The 22,693-nt window shown below is 36.1% G+C and overlaps 1 protein-coding gene and 1 non-coding gene across 2 annotated transcripts in view; one reads left to right on the top strand and one right to left on the bottom strand.

The window, feature by feature from the left end:
* The window catches only part of LOC127871857 (snake venom metalloproteinase atrolysin-C-like), a 30,353-nt gene extending 12,226 nt beyond the window's left edge, over nucleotides 1–18,127 (bottom strand). The window contains exons 1-5 of the mRNA XM_052415119.1: nucleotides 18,073–18,127; nucleotides 15,541–15,770; nucleotides 14,749–14,838; nucleotides 13,779–13,953; nucleotides 38–102 (exon numbers count right to left, since the gene is read on the bottom strand). Of these exons, the coding sequence (XP_052271079.1) occupies nucleotides 38–102; nucleotides 13,779–13,953; nucleotides 14,749–14,838; nucleotides 15,541–15,770; nucleotides 18,073–18,127 (615 nt within the window). The remainder of the gene's footprint in view (nucleotides 1–37; nucleotides 103–13,778; nucleotides 13,954–14,748; nucleotides 14,839–15,540; nucleotides 15,771–18,072) is intronic.
* Nucleotides 812–901, top strand: Trnal-uaa (transfer RNA leucine (anticodon UAA)). The gene is given in 2 exon segments: nucleotides 812–848; nucleotides 866–901. It is a non-coding gene; the product is annotated as a tRNA-Leu (tRNA).
* Nucleotides 18,128–22,693: the final 4,566 nt, after the last annotated feature.

Raw genomic sequence — 22,693 nt, forward strand, 5'->3', positions numbered from 1 at the left:
AAATAATTTTAAATAATTTTAATCCTTTTTTCATCACCTCTATATTCCGCTCTCTTTTTAGGAGGAGTCCTCGTATTTCTTTGGCAAGCTTGTTTTCTAACCCTGAAACCATCAACGCGACGTACATATATAACAATTTAATCATTTAAGACTATAATTGTCACTAAAATTCATTAAGACATATCGCTGATATAATATTTATCCTTAAATGTATTGAAAATATCAATTCCAATATTGCTGAAATATTTGAATAGTTTTATTTATTATTACTGGTATATCAATACGCCTCTTGTCTGTGATTGGCGTCGCTCTGGAGAGCGGCGACTAGTATGTAATGCATTTTTTTCGCTTATGGGAGGAGAAGTTATTTTACGGATCAATATATATATTTTTTTTAAGAATATCTTGCATAGTGGTGATTTTGTGTAAATTAGTGTAAATAAGTACTGCATTTGTGCCTATTACATTTATTACAACATTTATTGCCAATAATGCAAAGTTAATTGTTTTAATTAATAACTGATCCACAACTGATCACAGGGGAAAGATAACAGGGACTGGACAAATACGCGAAACTTTCTGGTTTTGTATAAAAACAAAACATTATCGAAATATATTTATTTTGTGGTTTTTCTAATATGCTTTTTTAGTGGAGAATCAATGTAGTACGATATTTGACGACCTATCGCGCAAGCAAGTTTATTGGAAGGCGTAGTGGTACGAAAACGTACAATGTATTAGTTTATTAATAGACATATAATAACGATCGCTATACACAACTTCACCAAATAGCAGTACATAAACGAAGTCAGCCGGAATAGCTCAGTTGGGAGAGCGTAAGACTTAAGTTGTTTACGCAACAATCATCTAGAGGCCCCCGGTTCAATCCCGGCTTCCGGCACGAACGGAACAGATCGGCGGCTGACCATTTTTTTAGTTAGGTTAATAAATATAATAAAGCTTTATTGTATGTAGACATTTTAAAATCCATTTTACTACAATATGACATTTTTATTAAAATTAATGGATGCCGCATGGTGACAACGTTAATTAAAATTTCGTACATCAATTAAATATCTTATAAAAAATACACGTGTTTTTTATTTACAAATACATGCAAACAACACATCTATTATCCATGTATTTTTATGGTTGTCTGTCATAGGCCCTAAGTACTATCTCTACCACATATAGAGCGCGAAGCGCGACACGTATTATTGATTGTAACAATGAGTTGCTATTTATCCTTAATAAAGGAAGCAGCCGCTTATCAAAGAGGAGCTGTGTCCCAGCAACCTGTTTCCCCTAGAGTCAAGCACTCCTCGGAGTTTTTTTTAAGAACCACATATAGAGCGCGAAGCGCGACACGTAATACTATCAAGGTGGTATGGGCCCTTAAGCATTATCCGACCAATACTTCCATAGTTATCTTCCTTAGAATTTGAGAAATTTTGAAATCGTTGTTCGAAGTCCAAAATTTTCAACCGATTGTTCCCAAACTTGCACAGGTTTTTTTTTTTATCAATGAGGACCCAACCCAAACTCTATATGAGCAATATCGGACCATACGTCTAGAATTATGTCTCTTTGAATTTAAAAAATAAAAGTGAAAAACTGCTTGGTTAGGTGATTATGTCTACATTTTTCATCAGATTCTTTCCAAGCTTACAATGTCTTCATATCAATGAGCATTTTTACCTCATTTAAAATGAGAAACATCGGGACAATAAGTCCAGATTTTTTTCTATTAAATTTGACAAAATAAACTATTTCCACTTAAAAAAAAAAGATTTCACAACTTTCGTCTGAATCTTTCCAAACTTGTTAAGTGTTTTTATGTCAGTATTACTCGAACCCTATTGAAAATGATGAATATCGGAGCAATAAATTTATTATGATCTTTTACTGAATTTCAAAGTATTGTGAAATGCAGCTTCTTTATGCAATTTACTGTTTTCATTCAATTTTTTCTCAAACTTTTACAGTGTTTTCATATCAATAAGTACTCAACCCCTATCGTAAATGAGCACCGTAGGAATAAGTTCAGAATCATCTCCCCTTGAAGCTGAGAAAAATATGAAATTACGCTTACAAGATGAAGCAGATTTTTTAAAACCTACACAGTTCTGTTCCATTAATGAAAACTGCACACGGATGCCAGTAAAAAAAGGAAACCAATGTAAATAAAATGAGCTTTGAAATATTTGGGGGTTACAACACAAAATCATAGAGAATGGTTATTTGGGGGTTATAACACAACATCATAAATAATGGTTATTTGGGGGTTATAACACAAAATTGGAGATAATGGTTATACCAGTATCTTTTTCTATTTTGTTTAAAATAATCGGCCAATATATTAATATTTACAGTAGAAAAAAAATCGTTCCATGTGACTTCATTGAGTGCCTTTTACACTGAAATACCCGACGCCCTTTGATGCTTTGCATCAATACTTATCTTGTACGATCACTGGTTTGCAAATAAAACTCACGCTGAATTTCATTTATAAATATTGCAGATAATTCCTTAGATGGGCACTTTGAGCTTTATCGCATATGCGATTTGAACTATACCGAATATGAACCTGCACCTGCGTGGATCTCCGATACTGCTGGTAATGTATTTGACATTAATTTGGAACTATTTTCTCCTTTACAGGTGAAACTATCACGGATATACATTTCGAAATATGAAATATATACTCTTTATACTTTATACTTAATTGGATTTATATACTCAATAGATAGAAACTCTTGGATTTGCTATTGTAGCTATCTCGGAAGTACAATTAGAATTAAATTGGATATAAACTTTTAACTAGCAAGGACATATACTTGGGATAATCTTGAATATACACTTGCAATTATTTCTTATATGAAGTTCACACTCTCTCAGACATACAGGTAGATCTTACTTTAATATGCATACGAAGGGGTTTATGGACGAGCGCATATGTGTATGGCGAAGTTAATTCAAAACGCACATTTTACGCACAGTTCATGCAAAAACGGACAAAACGAAGCATGAATAAAAGAAGCATGAATATAAAATTCTAATATTTTGTGGGAAAATGTTAGTGGCAGTTTGGGGGTAATTATTACAAAATATAAATATAATATAAAAATATAAATATTCACAATCCAGAGTTATTGTTGTGTTACACTGTTCTGAATTTAATTCATGTGTATAGGAATAACATCAACTCTACAGAAAATTGAGAAAAAAGAGAAAGGAACGAACGTGTCAACAACAGCAAAGCAAGAGCCGCAATAGCAAAATCACTAGAAGAGTAATCACAATATAATCGGAACGCAAAGCGACGTTTAAGAGCAGAACATCGGAATTATCTAGAGACGTCTGCAACAAAAATCAAGCAGAACAGAACCAAGGAACTGTACTCCATCACCATGAAAACAGCAGTAGAGTTTACCAAGTCAGAGAGGCTAGTAAGGGATAAGCGGAAGAGGGATATCATATGGGACGGGCAAAAGAGAGGTCGTTCGAGCACATACAGGCGCTATTTAACGGGCTAGCCCCTCTGAACACTCAGTTGATACCACCAGCTACAAGCGAACTACCATGTCCTCAGCGCCATCAAACAATTGAAGAACGGCAAGTCTACAGGACCTTGCGGCCTACCAGCAAAAGCGCTGAAGGCTGACGTCGCAGCAAGATATTGAAAGAGAATGAAATACCAACATACTGGAAAGAACTACATCGCATCAAGCTCCCCAAGAAAGGCGACATCTCCTCCTGCTCCAACTTACCTGTGATAACGTTGTTTTCCATCACAGGAACGATGTGTAGTCGCATCCTGCTAAACATAATAAAAGATTCTGTAGACCCGCATCTATATGACTAAACAGCCGGCTTTTGAATAGAGTGATTGTGCTGGGATCGGGCCGTAACCATGCACATCATTCTAAAATACCTGGAGTTGAACTCTGCCCTCTTCGTCAACTTCATACAACTGCTTAGACGGTGTTAAACGGTAGTCCATCTGGAGACAGCAGAGAAACTACGGAGTGCCAGGAAAGATCACAAACATTATCAGGAAGTCTAGGAAAGAGTTGACCTGCAAAACTCATTTTTAAAAGGTAGTTAGCTTCACCTGTCTCTCAGAAACGAAGTCAACGATATAGAAAACGATAGAAACGTTAGAACATGCATCGGTTAAGCACGAGCAGCCTTTTGGATCCTCGACATCATCGTGAAGACAATACTACTCTAAGGAGCAGACACATAGAGACCCATTATGAAATAAAGCCCTTTGTCTGTCAACATTTTCCTCTGAAAAATCCTCCAGATCAGGCCAGACAATATAACTAACAAACAAATAATGAAGAAGAACAAACTTTGCAATCCGTTGAAAAAGGACGTCATACAGAGACGTTACACATGCATATGCGACATCCTTCGCAAGCCACCATCCAATACGACAATGCAAAATCTCATCTGGAACATCCAAGGAAATATAAAGAACAAGCTGCCTAGAAACATATGAAGTTAAGTTATGGATGACAAAACAGATAGACGGGAGGTGAGGACAGCTGGAATACTCGCACAGAACTTGAACGACCACAGGCGAAGATGAGAAATAAACATTAATATTTTTAATATGCTTATATTCCAAATATTCCACTTCACCTATATCATATTAAATCAAATTTACAGGGCGACAAACATGATAAAGCAGAATATGCAAAAACAAACCTTATTTAGTTATGCGCACAGATCTATAAATAGTTGATTGATAGATCTTTGTTATACGCCGATCCACTAACATAGAAATTTCTTTTCTTTATTGACCGCCATGTTAGATGCATGCCGTATGCGATACGTGTGCATAGCAACGCAAACTCGTACGTATCGGACAACATTTGCAAACCAATCGTAAAGTCTGATCACTGACAACGCCAGCACTCGTTAGTAATTCCCGTCATTTAAACATTTAATCGGGTTTTCCGGTAAAAATATTGTTACGGTTGTTGAACTTATGCGATATTAAAAACACTGCTTAAGTCAGATATTTTTTAAGAAAGATGGACGGCGCTTTGCTAATTTTTAATGGTCAATAAAAAAATAACGACTGCAGTGGTGCAACAAGAAAAAAATCATAAGTGGTGTTTGGTTAACCTATATCACTCATGGAAATCAAGAGAGAGATTGGTTGACACAGTTTAAAATTAAGGGTATTGATGTAGCATTTTTCAATGAATTCTCTAAGTTAATAAGTAAATGAAAGTTGATTAAATCAATTGCGATTAAGATCTTTTAACAATAGAACAATTTGTACATGCCTAACTACTTAATATCGTCCATAAATGTTATCAATTTAATACATTGAATCGTCTCAATGACAATTCAATGTTCACATATGTCAGCCGTATTTAGATTTATGTGATCTGAATAGTGTTGTTTTCAATAGACAAACATAGACTGTGCACATGTTTTAAAACACAATTGTTTTATTGTGTTTATGTATAAACAAATGCTTTGCTCTTATGCATACGGAAGAGGTAAATCCTGTTTCCGAAATTAAATTGATCACACCGACAATTGAGAACTATATATAAACAACACAATCACCGACCATGGAACGCCTTGACTGTCTTATTATACCAAAACTTGTGATATTACGTCAATCTGACCTTACATAAATTCCTGTAACCATTATATATATATGTGCATAATCACAATATATACATACATAATTTAAATATATTCAGATAAAGCATTACTCTATAAAGAAATAATTTTCTTATATATAGATAAAATGTAAAAATATACAGATACGATTGTATTATACACAGATAATCTTCCATTATATAAAGGCATTACTTCTTTATATGAAGGCAAAAGATCTTTATATGAACATAAATTGTTATGAAATAAATATAAAAGATCCTTATAAATATGTACATACAACATTGAGAGATACAGATAAAATTGTATTATATATAAGTATTATATCTCGATACATAGATGTTATGTATTGATATGAAGATAGATGTAGTTTAATATTTCTATGAAGTTTAGACAGTAATATACGAAGCTATTCTTTATTTATATATTGGTCGCTCATCATTATATAAAGTGATTTTATCATTATAATACAACTGGTGAGTGAAATTGTAAGCCAAATATTTTTTCACGCAACGGAAAATCGCGCGGTAGTCTATAACATGGCAGAGTTAGGCGTGTTTTACATTCAATTGATTTACATTCACAGTATCAAAATTTTATCAGTCAAAAAAGAGATTCTATTGAGAGTTGTAAATCGTTGGAAGATAACGAGTTTACAAATTTTGGTCTGGTGACCATTGGTGAAAGAATAAAGTTTTAAAATGCACTGCAGAATTGGCAATCCATGACCATCATGCCCATGGCTGATAGCGATACGGCCTCATCAATATGGATTTATGTAATAACGCAATTATCTTAATACAAACAACTATTTAGGATCATGCAAAACATTAAAATCTTTATGTACTATAAATTTATCTTTACTTGTTGAGATTACATATTTACATCAATTAATATAAGATTTTTAACGTATTTTTCCAATTGTATCTGCATATAAAGACGATGTGTGTTTATATAATTACGATTTATGTTTATATAAAGGTATTTTGCCTTTATATAAACAAGTAATGCCTATTTATAAAGAAACAATATCCGTTGTCATTATAACATAACGATTTATGTTCATATAAAGATCAGATTGACCTAATATCACAAGTTTTGGTATTATAAGACAGTGAAGGCGTTCCATAGCCGACTGTTGCAGACTAGCACCATTGTTAAAAAAACCAGAACGATGATGAAACAATAACGGTGTTCCTGGACTGGGAATGTCGACCACCGATATATTTTAATTGTTGTGTCCCATCTAATGCGTATCAATTCTTTGAAGTTTCGACACTCCTAATATGGTCATGGCATTTCCGGAACTCCAGATTTGGCAAGGGGTATATTTAGAAGTGGTTGCTGGGGCTAATACTAGAATTCGATTGGTCAAAATGATGTAATTTGCATGGTTTTATTTAGAATTAGTTTACGTCCGATTGAAACGACGCCCGAAGCCCGCAGAACACGTTAAGACTCTGAAACAAGCGGGTTGTGTTTCTCATTAACGAAATATAAATGTTTGGGGATTGAGAAGGCATTGTTCAGTAAGTTAATATTGTTATTTTATGGTTATTGATTTGTATTAATGTTTTTTGCATTTTTTCTACACGTGTAAATTAATTGATACATTTTTGGTTTGAGCGACTTTTTAAGTCTGATTAATTAACTCTGTAATAAGGGAAAAGGAAAACCACACAGTCATTTGTGAATGGAATATAGTTTTCATTTCAATTATGTGTTATTGTATCAATTGAGAGAAATGTTGTGTAATTTTTATAATATTATATGTTATTATTACGCACATGTTTTTAGATTCTGCATGAAAGATTGTCATTTGCTTATTATACTTCATTCGCATTGCTAATTACAGATAACCGTCACAAACGTCACAAACGTCACTAACGTCACAAAGATTGTTCGTAGGATGATATATGTCAGAAATGTCTATTAGAACGCATTTGTAATCGCCATATTCGTCATAGTCTTCGCATTTGTCATCGTTGCCATAACCGTCGTAGACGTCATTGTCGACGTAGTACTTCTTCACGTCGGCGTCGTCGGCGGCACTGTTTATGTAGACGAAATAAAGGTGTAAACGTGACGCGTGTATTGCAGTGACTTGCCCCGAAAACTTTATATTGTCGGACCTAGACCTAGTAGGGTTCGACTGGCTCGCCACATTTATTGAACAGTTTTCGGTGAAGACTGCAAGTTAGTGTACGATTGTTGGACAGTTATTGTACAGTCTTCAAGGAGTTATTGAACAATCTTCGAAGAGTTGCCGTAAAGTTATTGAACAGTTTTTGGTGAAGACTGCAAGTTAGTGTACAATTGTTGAACAGTTATTGTACAGTCTTCAAGAAGTTATTGAACAGTCTTCGAAGATTTGCCATAGTTATTGAACACTTCTTGGAAGACTGCGGAGTTATTGAACATTCTTCAAGGAGTTATTGTACATTCTTCGAAGAGTTGTCGTACAGTTGATGTACAGTTTTCTGTGAAGACTGAAAAATGGATGAAGATAACATCGTCATGAAATGGTCGAAAATGAAAGGCTGTTCGTCCGGTCTTGCGAGAATGTCAAAGGCTATGGACATTTTCTTATCCGAGAATCCACCTGTTGAAAATGTAGAAAATCTCCAGTTGAATTTTGCGAAATGCTGGGGTGATTATGAACGTGAATATTCAGACATATCCATGTTCATGTCCGAAGAACGTTTGGAGACCAGTTTGTTATTTGAAAGGACCAAACCTGACTATCTAGCACTTTTAGCACGTGTTAAAATGTGGCTAGCGACGAAAGTTAAACTTTCGAGTGTCAGCGGAGGGAGCAGCCAGAAGACGGCAACATCAACGGTGCGAAAGCGCCAACTTGCGGAACTGAAACTGGCGCAAACAATGCGGCGTCTGGAAATTGAGCGACGTCGCATTGAACTTGAGCTACAACAAAAGTAACAACAAACAGAATTACAGCAACAAATAGAAATCCAAGCCCTGGAGGACCGAATTGCTAGATCGGAAATATGTTCCGATTCCGATAGCCAGCTTCCCGGGAATAGTGGTGACAAAGGATCGAACAAGGCCATCCCAGTGTTGCAAGTGGACGCCCAATATTCACAAGAGAAGGTCACCGATTTCATCAGAGGACTACGCGCGGAATCGGACCGACAGGCATATGTCTACAGTGGATTTAGGGACATGACTATTAGTGTTCAAGAGAGTTTAAACTTACCCAAACCGGAAATATTAAGATTCAGTGGCAATCCTGCGGACTATAGCAAATTCATTCGGAATTTTGAAACTAACATTGAGTGCAGAGTAACAGACGATAGACTTAAGTTAAGTTATTTAATTGCATTTTTTTAAGGGTGATGCAAAACGTGCAATTGAGGATTGTGTGGTTCTTCCTCCTTTAGATGGATATTTAAGGGCTAAGGAAATTCTTCTCAACAGGTATGGTAAGCCTCACTTAGTTGCTAGGTCGCATATTGAACGTTTAATTCATGGCCCCTGCATTCGATCTAATGATGTCCAAAGCTTAATGGATCTGTCACTTGACATGAAAAAATGTGAAATAACACTTTCACAGTTGGGTTATTCATCTGATATTAATAACACGGAAAATCTTAAGAAAATTGTAAGAAGACTACCAATGCATTTTCAGGCTAAATGGACTGATCAAGCTAGCAAACTAATTGAACAGGGTTCCGAGCCCGCATTTAAAGATCTACTTGCATTTATTCAAAAGAGGGCTATTGTTGCAAATACATTGTACGGGCATGATCTAGTTAATGAGTGTTAACCAGTCATTTCTAAGCAGCCAGCCGGGCGATCTGGATCAAAACGTGGGAAATTTGTAACTCTATCCACAACAACAGCTGATAGTAATGGCAGAGCGCGTAGAGGCAATGATCCGGGAAAAGAGCGTTATAAATCAGTTAGGGGCTTATCATGTGTTTATTGTGGGGAGATTCATAAGCTGGTTGACTGTGACAAATTTAAAGCTCTTGATAATGATGCAAAATTAGATGTTGTAAGAAAGAACCGAATGTGTTACAATTGTCTAAATTTCAAGCACTATGCTAAGTATGTCGAAAGAGCAGTTGTTGCGAGATAGATGGCTGTAGACAGAAACATCATACTTTGTTTCATAGGACCGTTGCTGATGTAGGTCGACGTGCAGACGATAGCAAGGGGAATAGCAATTGTTGTACAAAAGCAGACGCGGTCAAGGAAAGTTTACGCATTGTCCCTGTTGTAGTAAAATATGGTTCCAGACAGACGGAAACATACGCCTTGTTAGATGAAGGCAGCGACATAACGCTGTGTAGTGATAGTTTAGTAAGTAAGTTAAACGCTAAGGGTACGATGCGGGATTTCACCCTTACAACTGTTAATCAGTCTATCCAGCGCAGATCTGGCATGCAGCTGAACTTCAAGGTGAGTTCTCTAGATGGTCGCGAAAGTATTGACGGAAATAGAGTTTGGTCTGTAAAACATTTACCTATATCCCTTCAGTCTCTTCCAACTGGAGCAGAAATTGGTAAGTGGAAGCATTTGGCGAAGATACAACTGCCAAAGGTTAACGCCGCTCAGGTAGATTTGCTAATTGGGAGTGATACCCCAGAGGCTTTCTGGGTAGAGGAAGAGAGGAGAGGTAACCGGGGTGAGCCGTATGCAATACGGCCAATCCTTGGTTGGAGCATAATTGGCCCTACAGGGAAAACCTCGTCCTCTACCCGTCATGTAAATTTTCAAATGTCGTCGGTACATAGCGATATAGAAAAAATTTGGAATACCGATTTTCCAGATTGTAGATTTGACATTCGGACAGGTATGTCACAGGAAGATAGACTGGCACTGACAATCATGGAAGGCTCAAAAGCAAAGGAAGGGGAGATGTTTGCAGCCGACAGCAGTAGATGACTCTTCGGCAATTGACTGGAGGTACGTTCCGACTGAAATTAATCTTGCTGACAACACGTCTAAGGGATTTTGTCCGCATGAGATAGAAAATAATGACATTTGGCTGAACGGACCGGATTTCCTGCTGAAAGGTTAGTCCGACTGGCCATCCATACCACAACCAGTAGCCAGTCTATCTGACGATATTGAGGTAAAACAGGACCGTTATGTACACGCGACAATATTGAAAACCAATAGCGGGCTTGATAACCTGTTGCTAATGCATTCAGACTGGTTTAGGCTACAGCGGTCGGTAGCCTGGCTTCTCAGATTCAAGACATATCTCATACAGAAATATTTACGACAGAAAGAGAATGTCTGCTTAGAGTTTAAGCACTTGACGGTAAGTGAAATGAGGGCCGCGACAAATGCTATTTTGTCACTTGTACAAATGGTGGGTATAGCAGTGAGATTATTAGTGTTGTGAAATTAGGACGAGTCCTAGAGAAAAGTTCGATGGCAAAGATAAGTCCACTTTTCACAGATAATTTGCTAAGAGTAGGCGGTCGTCTTGAGAACGCCGACTTGCGCAGTGATACTAAGCATCAAATAATTTTGCCAGGTAATCATCACGTAACACGGATCCTTATCAAGGCATACCATGAAACAAACGCTCACATGGGTGCTCATCATATTTTGTCGCTGATGCGACAAAAGTATTGGGTATTGCCAGGTCTTAAGACGATTAAGTCTGTTTTGAACAAATGCATGTTTTATAAGAGACAGAAACAACGTCCTGAATCACAACAAATGGGTCAACATCCAGCTGAAAGACTGGAGCCGGACAAACCACCGTTTTCGTACGTCGGTGTAGTCTTCTTCGGACCAATATACGTCAAATCCGGCAGGAGACAACTGAAAAGGTACGGTGGTTTATTTACATGTTTGTGCACGAGAGCTGTACACATAGAGATAACGCACAGTCTTAATACTGATTCATTCATATGCGCCATGCAGCGATTCGTAATTCGTCGAGGCCATCCAGAAAAGGTTTACAGTGACAATGGCACAAATCTATCGGCTGGCGAAAAGGAGCTACGTGAGTCGATGAATTAATGGAATCAGAGCCGAATTTCGAGGCATTTGCAACAAAAGGGAATCGCTTGGCACTTCAATCCTCCATACGCAAGCCGCATGGGCGGGGTTTGGGAGAGGTTGGTGCGCTTTTTCAAAAACGCATTGAAATCCGTAGTACGCGAACAACTGCTGGGCGACGAGGCGCTGTCAACTCTCTACGCGGAAGTAGATAAGATTTTGAATGACCGACCGATTACACAGGTAAGTGATGATCCCCGTGATCGAGAACCGCTGTCGCCGACAAATAAATTTGGCTACTTCGCCCGAATAGGTGTTTCCCTCCAGGAGTATTTGAGAAGGGAGATAACTATTGTCGGCGATCCTCGGAATCCCAATAATTATGTATATATTTTAGTTTTTCACTACCAAAAATGGATAAAAACAATTTTTCATCAGTGAATAGATTGTATTTTGCAATATTCTATCTTAATATCCGCAGTATTTTGATAAATAATAAATATTATTGGGGATTTCGGGGGATTTCGGTAATTACGGGGATTTCGGTATTTCTACACACCCGGAATTAATTGTGGCCACAAATAAATAAAAACGAGCATTTTGTATCTACAAAAATCTAAGTATTCATACCACATCTAGCGTTGAAATTTTGGCTATTGCTATAAGGAACACTGATTGTTAAGGTGTTAACTTTATTTTACGAAATACTTAACGAAATTTTCGTTGATTTTGAGCGTTATAGTGACTTTAATGTTTTTTGCATTTTTTCTGCACGTGTAAATTAATTGATACATTTTTGGTTTGAGCGACTTTTTAAGTCTGATTAATTAACTCTGTAATAAGGGTAAAGGAAAACCACACAGTCATTTGTAAATGGAATATAGTTTTCATTTCAAGTATGTGTTATTGTATCAGCTGAGAGAAATGTTGTGTAATTTTTATAATATTATAGGTTATTAATGCGCACATGTTTTTAGATTCTGCATGAAAGATTGTCATTTGCTTATTATACTTCATTCGCATTGTTAATTACAGATAACCGTCACAAACGTCACTAACGTCACAAAGATTGTTCGTAGGATGATATATGTCAGAAACGTCAATTAGAACGCATTTGTAATCGCCATATTCGTCATAGTCTTCGCATTTGTCATCGTTGCCATAACCGTCGTTGACGTCATTGTCGACGTAGTACTTGTTCACGTCGGCGTCGTCGGCGGCACTGTTTATGTAGACGAAATAAAGGTGTTAACGTGACGCGTGTATTGCAGTGACTTGCCCCCAAAACTTTATATTGTCGGACCTAGACCTAGTCGGGTTCGACTGGCTCGCCACACCGACTATACGTTTGTGTGTAAATAATATATTCATCAATGCAATTTAAGAACGGTGTGTAAAACCTGCGATACAGACTGAGATTTTCTAATTAAATTATACCACATTATTAATTGCCTGATTGTTTTTATACAATATTGTTGAGTCCAAACTATTTGTTCGCAAAGCATGTGAGTGATTAAGTGGACTTGTTTGTGTCGGCATATACAGTGTTCCATGTTAGAAGACATTTAGATTTCGCAATTAACGATGTCGATAAATTGTCCAATAATAAAAAAACTTGATTTATTGGGTGTTTAATGTAATTGTAAAACGTGAAGTATTCTTATTTAACTGTCAAAAATATGTTTCGAATTTACCACTTAAGAAACCATTATAACATAAGCGTCAATATGATTAAAACTGTCCTCTTTATATGGTTCACTTATTGCTGTAAATAGACTAATACACAAGGAACATCTCAATGGCTTTCTCAATTGAAGGGTTGGCTACAGTAATCACGAATCATATGTTATCCAATCTGCTTTTTTCAATGTCGCCATGCTAAGGTCACGGTTTTTTAAATATATAACGAACAAAGGTATTCCTCATAAAAGATATCATCGGTTTCTCATGCGAAACTAATAACATAGTCAGCCGGTGCTTTAAAGAATAATCCTTTCAAAAAGGATCAGTTGTCATTTAAAGTTTGCAGTCGTATTGTTACAGTGAAATGTATCCCATGTATTTCATAACCCGTATGCATATCGTGGCAATTATTCCACCTGAAATATTACATTGATGGTTTAACTTGGCAGTATCTAGGTTACCTTCGGTATTGTGACCCCGTCTAGCAATAATGCTGGGGTTCCCCTTGCCGGTGCGATCTACCACCCTGGTGAGCATATGGGGATTAATCTTGTTCACGGCCAGTGACCTTGATACATATGAATCAGCCGTTGGTTCGATTTCGAAGGCTTCATTGTGAATCTCCAAGCTACCAGTCTATAAATAAAAACAGAAATCGAATTTAAACCATGTCAGTCATGGGCTGTTTTGCGAATGTTTGAATGTGTATGCATATGCATGTATAGCCTGTAAGGAATGTCATTAATTCATTTCAAATCCTTATCGGTCTTAACCTCATTCATGAATGAAAAAATATTGTGGTAAAATGACACTTTAAACCTTCAGGCACAGTATTTAATCGACTTTGTAAAAATATTTGTGACATCGTCTCAAAACACTTACGAACACTTATATTCAAGCTTTAATATCATGTGATTTAAGGTTTGACAATAGTAGTTTATATTCATGAGTTTGCATTTGAAAATGTTTTTGAAATAGCAGTAAACTGCACCCATTATCATGCACCGTCGACCATGATAATCTAGGAAAATTATAATGCTGAACATAGGATTTCTGTTGCAAAAGCCTCGTTAAATGTTTCTCTTTAACGGTTTAAATGTTTCTGCGTATATTTTGTTACGTATATTGGTATCATGGTGGCATACATTTTTATGGCATGGTTCGTATTCAGAATTTAAGTTATAGAAAATTCAAGACAATACCGAAAATTCATAAAATGCCTCACCTATATGTATAATTTGTGTTTTGTTCTTTTACTATCAAATGTTTCTAACTAGGTAATATTGCTCTAACAATGGACTGTTGTACGCTAAGCAGAAAACAGTGATTTTAGATATGTTAATTTCCAATTTGCACGTAAGAACAACTTAAGTTGAGATTTCTCTTAGGCCTATGTAAACACCAGCGGTGAAGCACAGTAGAATTCCTTACCAGTGTTCGTCGGCACGCGCCCTTCAATCTCTTGGAGCATTCAACCATGAACGATCCACCGTTCTCCTTGTCGTGGTAGAACTTCACATCCTTAAACAGATATGAAACACTTATGAACAAAAGCGGGCCTTCGATAAATAACTTTACACTTACCTGTAGTACAACAAACTTAATATGCTGCCAATGTATACCCGTCGTTTTTAACTGGACAATACTATTACGTATAGTGGCTGGTCATGTTTTTAACTAGACAATACCATGATGTGAAGTAGCTGGTCATGTATTTAACAAGACAAAACCATGACGTATAGTAGCTTGTCATGTATTTAACTAAACAATACTATGACGTGAAGTAGCCGGTCATGTATTTAACTAGGCAATACTAGGATGTATAGAAGCTGGTCAAGTTTTTAACTAGGCACTACTATGACGTATAGGAGCTGGTCATGTATTTAACTAGACAATACAATGACGTATAGGAGCTGGTCATGTATTTAACTAGACAATACTATGACGTATAGGAGCTGGTCATGTATTTAACTATACAATACTATGACGTTTAGGAGCTGGTCATGTATTTAACTAAACAATACTATGACGTATAGGAGCTGGTCATGTATTTAACTAGACAGTACCATGACGTTCATTCAGCTCTGTTTCTGTAAAACTGACGTTCGAGCAGCTGAAAATTCTATCATTGGTAGTTTTTTTAACATTTTCTTTTCATAAAAAAACTTGTCTTTAATTCAACACCAACATTAGTGCTCAATTACACTATGGAACCAAACTTACAGTGATGGGCGATGTTTCTTTCTTGACCAGTTTATTTTGATGATTCTCTGTGTGGACCTCGTACACTGGGGCGTTCTGGTTCAGTCGCTTGTTTTCCACGAGATTCAATGTCAGATCTTGGTGTCCGCTCCGCTTCAGCTTAAACTGAAGACTTTCCGGCAACCCCAGGTCAAGGTTGCGTGTCTTGGGGTTCAGGGTGATGTCCTCAAGCCAAACGGCTTGATTTATAGCTGTAGTAGTACGATAAAAATAGCACGTTTCATAAAAAGTCCGTTCGAATTTCTTATTTTAAAGAAGTTTCATAAACATGTTTGCATATTCACGAATTTGTATGAATCATAAGAATGTTTTCCTGATACATACTCTTAAAATGGCGATACAAAAGATCATTATTTCACAAAATGTCATTATTTAATTTATACAATAATACAATAGCAACATATGGATTATACGGTTTATTTAACCTGGACCTCATTAAAATTTGTACATCATTCGTTGTTGACCGTAAGGAAAACGAGGACAATGGGGGATTTCAATACAAACATTTGCTTACATATAGAAATTATAAAATACACAACAGCATTACAATTCACCCACATTGTGTTGGTGCAGTGGGCATATGTATGGCTAGAAAACCGGTTGCCAGGGGTTCGAGCTTAGCGATGTATGCTCTTTTCATGATGTAACTCTTTTTCCTTACAACCATGTCATGAGGAATGTCAACTAAATTTAACTCTTTAAAATATTTTATATTTTATTGAATTTGTATTATATGGCTTGAATGTATAATATCACTAAAAGTAACATCACTATTTCGCCTATAAAACAGCAGTAAAACAAACAAAAGAACTTATTCATAAGAGCCGAGCTCTGTGAAAAGAGGGTTTAATGCTTGTGCGTAAAGTGTCGTCCCAGATTAGCCTGTGCAATCCGCACAGGCTAATCAGGGACGATGCTTTTCGCTTAAACTTAATTTTAAGAAAAATATCATAAAAGCGGACGTCGTCGTTCATGATTAACCTGTGCGTACTTCGTGACACTACGCATATGCAATAAACCCTCTTTTCACAAAGCACGGCCCATATATATTCTCAATCTCAATGGTTTAAGTAGTATGAACATCCAGCAGTTTATATTATGCTGGCAATTGTTAATTCGGACTTAAACACATACATATTCACATAACAACATCTGCTTGGGTGATTTGGGCTGTTAGGCTATCACTTAAGGAGGAAATGTGGCCCGTGTATACATGAATATTTACACCTGTCTTGAAATATTTATTTCAATTATTTAATTTATGATCTTAATTTAGAAACTGATACGAATGTCCATGGAATATTGATAACGGCAAGGTTAAATCTATCTTTAAATAAAAACACAAAACACAAAAGCACATCCATTTACAAAACATTATTTTAATTTGCAAGGGCACAGCTATATAGGCGTAAGATGAAATCAATTAGAAGTTGAACCAACGAATGTCATAAACGGAAGTTTTACACATAATAACCGTATTGTTTTGTAACCTATGACAGCCAAAGGAATAATGAAACCTTTTAAAACTCTTTAATAAGCATAACTGCATAACATTTCAAAAGGCTTTATATATTAGAAGATTGATATATAATAGTCCAGATCTGCTTTGTTTTCGCTAATTGTCAAATATTTTACAAATTTTATCAGAACAAGTAATTATCTTTCAACTTTAGAAGTCGGAAAGCTAAAAGCATTAACTCTAAAAATTATTTTTAACCTAACTTATTTACACTTTCATAAAGATTTCATGTATCGTCACGTCCCAGGCTGTACTAAGCCATATGTGCCTATTGCGACCATATCGACAAGTCAATATTAATATTTATACTATGCGCAAAATAAAATTTAACCTTGTCATAAACAATTCATTATCGTGAAATTTCTTTTCTCGTTTCCGGCGTTTCCAATGGAAACTAGTCTTAAAACACACCCATTTATTGCGTGAATATTACTGCAAGGAGAGAAACAGTATAGGAATGATTTTGTTTCGTGTCAAACTTTTTTATTATATTGATTGTATTTTCAATTATTGGCATGCACTGTTCTTGTACAAATAAATAATATGTTTAAACTTAACAAAAATGGCTGTTTTATTGCATGTTTAATATTGTTCTAGTTCTGTGATTATCGTTACTTAGAACAATAACATTTCTGTACCTAATAACACAATCTCGGAAGACTTTTGGTAATTTGTATAGCTTACGCCAGATAAAATAAAAAACGTGCGTTTTATTCGCGTTCTATACATTATGTTGTTTTTCTACTTATCCCCGTTTATAAATTCAAACACGCAGTGAAATGAAGATAAAAAAGTATGAACAAACATACTGCACACAATTACAATAGCAACACCGACTGGAAATAATAACAACAATTTATGTTAAGGAAAAACACATAAACGGAAGGAACATGAAACACGCGTTCGATTAAATTGTTTAACAATGCAAGATGATTGTGTATGAGAAAACAAAAATATGCCATCAAAATGCATACCTTGCGCCCATCCCGCCGTCAGAAAAATCACCAGAGCTGCTAATTTTAAGATCATGTTCGGAAAAAAAAACACGGTTAAAATGGATTTAGCATAGGTTAACCTCAATATATACCACTTTTGTATTTAGGCCTAAAAAATATTGTGGTTCCGGTCACCCGACCCTACCTAGAAAAATGCGCCGACCCTAAAGTTTGTTATTGGCCGTGCCAACCCTAAACTTTGTTTACCGTTTTCCGGTAGGATAAATATCAAAGCGATATCGACTTAGCTTAAAATTGTGAGAGCCGATTTATGATCCTGTCAATTACGTCATGTATCTCTTTACCCACCTAAAGCCCGCCTTAAGGCGGATCGTCGTTGTAGTTGGCCAATGAGATAGCATGCTTTGAATGAGCGACAACACTAGTAAGCAATCATACCTGTACCTGCAGTAAAATCATGCAGACGACGAGTGACGTAATTTTCAGAAGTGTGTGATTTAATGGCATTTTGTTGGCTTTGTTATCTAACACACTCATCGGTCCCTTCGGTGTACACGTCCACGATGAAGTAGAAGACAGATGATGACAACAGGATGAAATCCTCGTTGGTATTGTGCATTTCATGCATAATAAGGTCAAAACATTTATTCGACACGTAATGTGCTTTAACAAATTATCGTTGAATTAATTACGCACAACTGTAAATGTTTCGTTCGATTCTCAAATGAGCATTATTCAATTTGTAATCCGAAACACGCTTCCGAATTTTAATGATAACGCGACATTGACAAATTCTAGCGTCAAATAAACAGTGTCTCAATAAAAAGCGCGAAAAAATTGTGCAGACATGTAGAACGTCGCATGGAAAGTGTGGGTGTATTTTGTGTTTTATACAAAATGAACATCACGTCAGGCGATTAACGCGTGTTCAGTGGAAAAAAAACCGCCCCGATTGGACGTTATTTAATCACAATTATAGTAACACGTGCCAAAATTGATACTCTAGAAAAATGGCGAATGTTTGTGTTTCTTGAAATTCTTGAGCACTGTTATCGTATTTACCAGAATTTGCTTTACAACTGGAATATACGGGATTATCGGGTAATGAGTAGCTACGGGAAAAGTAGTAAGTATATGTAGTAATTGATAGAAAGTATGGTTGATACGGATGTATTAAGGAATCGATCGAGACGGGATTATGCGTATCTATGCGGGAAAGGGTAAAACAATTTTTTTAAATGTTGTTATCGATGACAGCATTGCTGTTTTTTTCTAGAAGAGTCATAACGCACCAAATAAAATCATTTCACGCTACAGATGTAATAAAAATAACGTATGGAGGGTGCAGCCCATACCCCGAATCCTGTGAAAAGCACTGAGTAAGTTTCATGCGATCGTGAGTGGGTGGGGTAAAACAGTGATTATTTTACTTTTAAATACGCGATTTAATAACATTTATATTTATTTTTAATCAAGTTGCATTCATTTCGTGCATACAGTGTGATACTCATGTATTAAACTTAGTTTTTGGGCGTAAACCGGAATCATGGTGGCTGTTCTGTTGGTTTTTATCATAGGTTGAATCTCACCTGGCTGGAAAAAAGAGTGGTTAAAATAATAAATATACAAAGAAGATCACTACACAATAATTGGAACGTACATAGAGGTTTTATGTGAAAACCATCAGAATAAAATGACTTCTTAAAACAGGCCTATTGTCTGGAAAAAAAAAAAATTGACCTACCCTACCTAGAAATTTTGGCAATGTTACCAGAACCACACCATTTTTTTGTAGGCCTTTCCACATGGGGTAAAATAGGTTCATCTTTCGACTATTTCAATAATGATAAATTTTACCAGTGTTTGAATACCCGTGACCGGTTTATGTACTGTAGATTTCAGTCAGACATTTGCGACGTAATAATGACATTTAATACTTTTACAGGTTTAAGTTGCTTCTGTTTTAAGCTCTACTGGCCGAAGGCCTGAAGAGCTTATGTCATGGCGTGGTTTCCGTCGTCCGTGCGTGCGTGCGTTAGACTTTTTCTTGTTTACGCGATAAAGTCCACAGTTTTCATCCGATTCTTTTCAAACTTGTTCAGTGTCTTTATATTAATGAGGACTCGAGCCCTATTGAAAATGGGTTACATCAGAGTAAAAAGTCCAGAATTATCTCCCCTTGAATTTGAGAAAATTGTGAAATAATGCTTGTTTACGCAATAAAGTCCACAGTTTTCATCCAATCATTTCCCAACTTGCACAGTGTCTTTATCTGAATGATTAGTCAAACCCTATTGACAATGAGCAATATCGGAGTTATAAGTCCAGAATCTTCTCCCCTTGAATTTGAGAAGAAATGAAAATCTTTAACATTTTCCATAACGTTTGCAATATTGAAGATAGCAACTTCATATTTGGCATGCATGTGTATCTCAAGAAGCTGCACATTTTGAGAGGTTAAAGGTCAATGTCATCCTTCAAGGTCAAAGGTCAAAAAATAATTATTTCAAAGCGGCGCAGAAGGGGACATAGTGTTTCCGACAAACACATTTCTTGTTTGTTTACATATAAAGTTCTATCCTTTTGAAACTTCAACGGATGTTTTATATCATCAAGGGCCAGATCCCCATTGAGAGTGAAGAAAATTTGTCCAACTTATTGTTGAAAAGGAGCCATTTGAAGTTTAAATTTTACGTTTCTTCTTGTTTATGCGATGAATTTCCCATTTTGGGTCTGTTTATTTAAAACTTACTCAGATTGTTCATACTATCAAGGGCTTGAGCCCTATTGATTACAGCCAGTAGAGCGATTCAGGCCCTCATGGGCCTCTTGTTTAGGTAGTCGAGACAGCATGACAACCAACTCGTGGTAAGGACTAATTTAGTCTTGATTTAGTTATAACTAGCTATATCATGAATATAATAATGCGGGGAAATAGGTAACTAGCGGCGACAGCATCATAATAAATCAATCATTAACACTACACACTGCTTAAGTTTCAAACTCGTTATTAAAACATCTATTGACACAATGATCAAATGAAAATGATGTTTTTCCAATGATAAGTTACTTCAGGCTACTAAAATATGTAAAAAGCAGCATTCAAATATAAACGTGTTTTAAAATTACTTATGACCGTCCCTATTCGCGTTTTATTTGGTAAGTAAGCAAACGGTATATTTTACTTCTGGAGGTCAGTAGGTGAATAAGTAATTGGAGCCATCATCGCTGTGTACACGTTGTATTTACCTTTGTAAACGCCATTAATGAAATAATTTATCAGGGTTGGTTACTTAAAAATTAAATCTCAATACAATACAATATCGTAATTATGAAACTATTTTGTTTCGCCTACATTCACGTTGTATATCCATGACGGTGCTTATTCCACGTGACTTTTTAAGATCTGTGTTGGGAGAATAAAGCGCGACCGAGTTAACATTTTAAATGATGTCTTTTGAAATATTTCACCATTTTTAATGGGATAAAGTGAAGAGCCTGCTCATTTGTGAGAGTTTTCTATAGGTATCATGATCTTTTTTTTTAACAAATAAGTATTTTTTCAGCGAAGTGCAACCGCGCTTTTGTTATATGAAGCCCCCACACTGATCCGACATTTGTCTAACCGTTCAATCGCGCGATTGCACTTAACTGAATAAATACTTATTTGTTTACAAAGATCATGATACCTATAGCAAACGAATGAGCGGGCTCTCCACTTAATCCCATTTTAAATGGTGACATATTTAAAAAGACATCATTAACAATGTTAACTGGGTCGCGCTTTATTCTCCCAATAAAGATTTTATAAAGTCACGAGGTATAGGCACAGTGGGTCCCCCTCTCGGATGAAACGCTATATCAGTATCCATATCGGATGCGGTACCTGTCATTCTCAGATAAAACATGTTTCAGTGAGGAAGAGTGGTGACCAAAAATGTGTGTTTGACCTTGAAGGAAACGCAGTACGTCAAAAGTATGTATTTCACGGAACATAATATCATTTGACTTATGTTTGAATGTACTTCGTTTTAATTTTCCATTCCCTGGAGTTTAGATACGCGCTACACAGTTTCATGTTGTACTCTTGATTATTACTCAGTTTCATTCAATTAAGGGGCCAGACCTCTATAGAGTTGATACCTACAAAAGTTGAAAGCGCACTAATGCAATATGATGGTATACATTTAGTTTGAATTTCATGAAACTAAAAACAAATCTTACTCAGGGTGCAGAATCAACGGGGGTTTCAGGGTCTTACACACGGGCTGGACAGATTGTAAACACAACGTAAAGAACTTTATATTTGCAAATATCTCAAGTTATTGAAATGCATTTGCAAACATATTTAGTGCATACAAACAGTTTTTCTTGCTGTTTGTGCCGATATATCAAGGTATAAGAATAAATCATTGAATACGTCTGAAATTGGTGACAAAATTTTACGTTGCGTAAAGCAAAACCGTATACATGAATGCAGTAAAAATAGAAGTTTTAAACAAGAACACATGCTTGTTAAATAAAGTAATTCTGATGTTTTTCACATTGCCATTAGCAGCATACAAATGTGTTTTTTATGCACCAGTCGAAATTCTTAAGAAATAATGTACGTTTTACCGGTGTGTTTATATCCATTAAC

The sequence above is a fragment of the Dreissena polymorpha genome, chromosome 1 (genome assembly GCF_020536995.1).
Source record: "Dreissena polymorpha isolate Duluth1 chromosome 1, UMN_Dpol_1.0, whole genome shotgun sequence".
NCBI lineage: Eukaryota > Metazoa > Mollusca > Bivalvia > Myida > Dreissenidae > Dreissena > Dreissena polymorpha.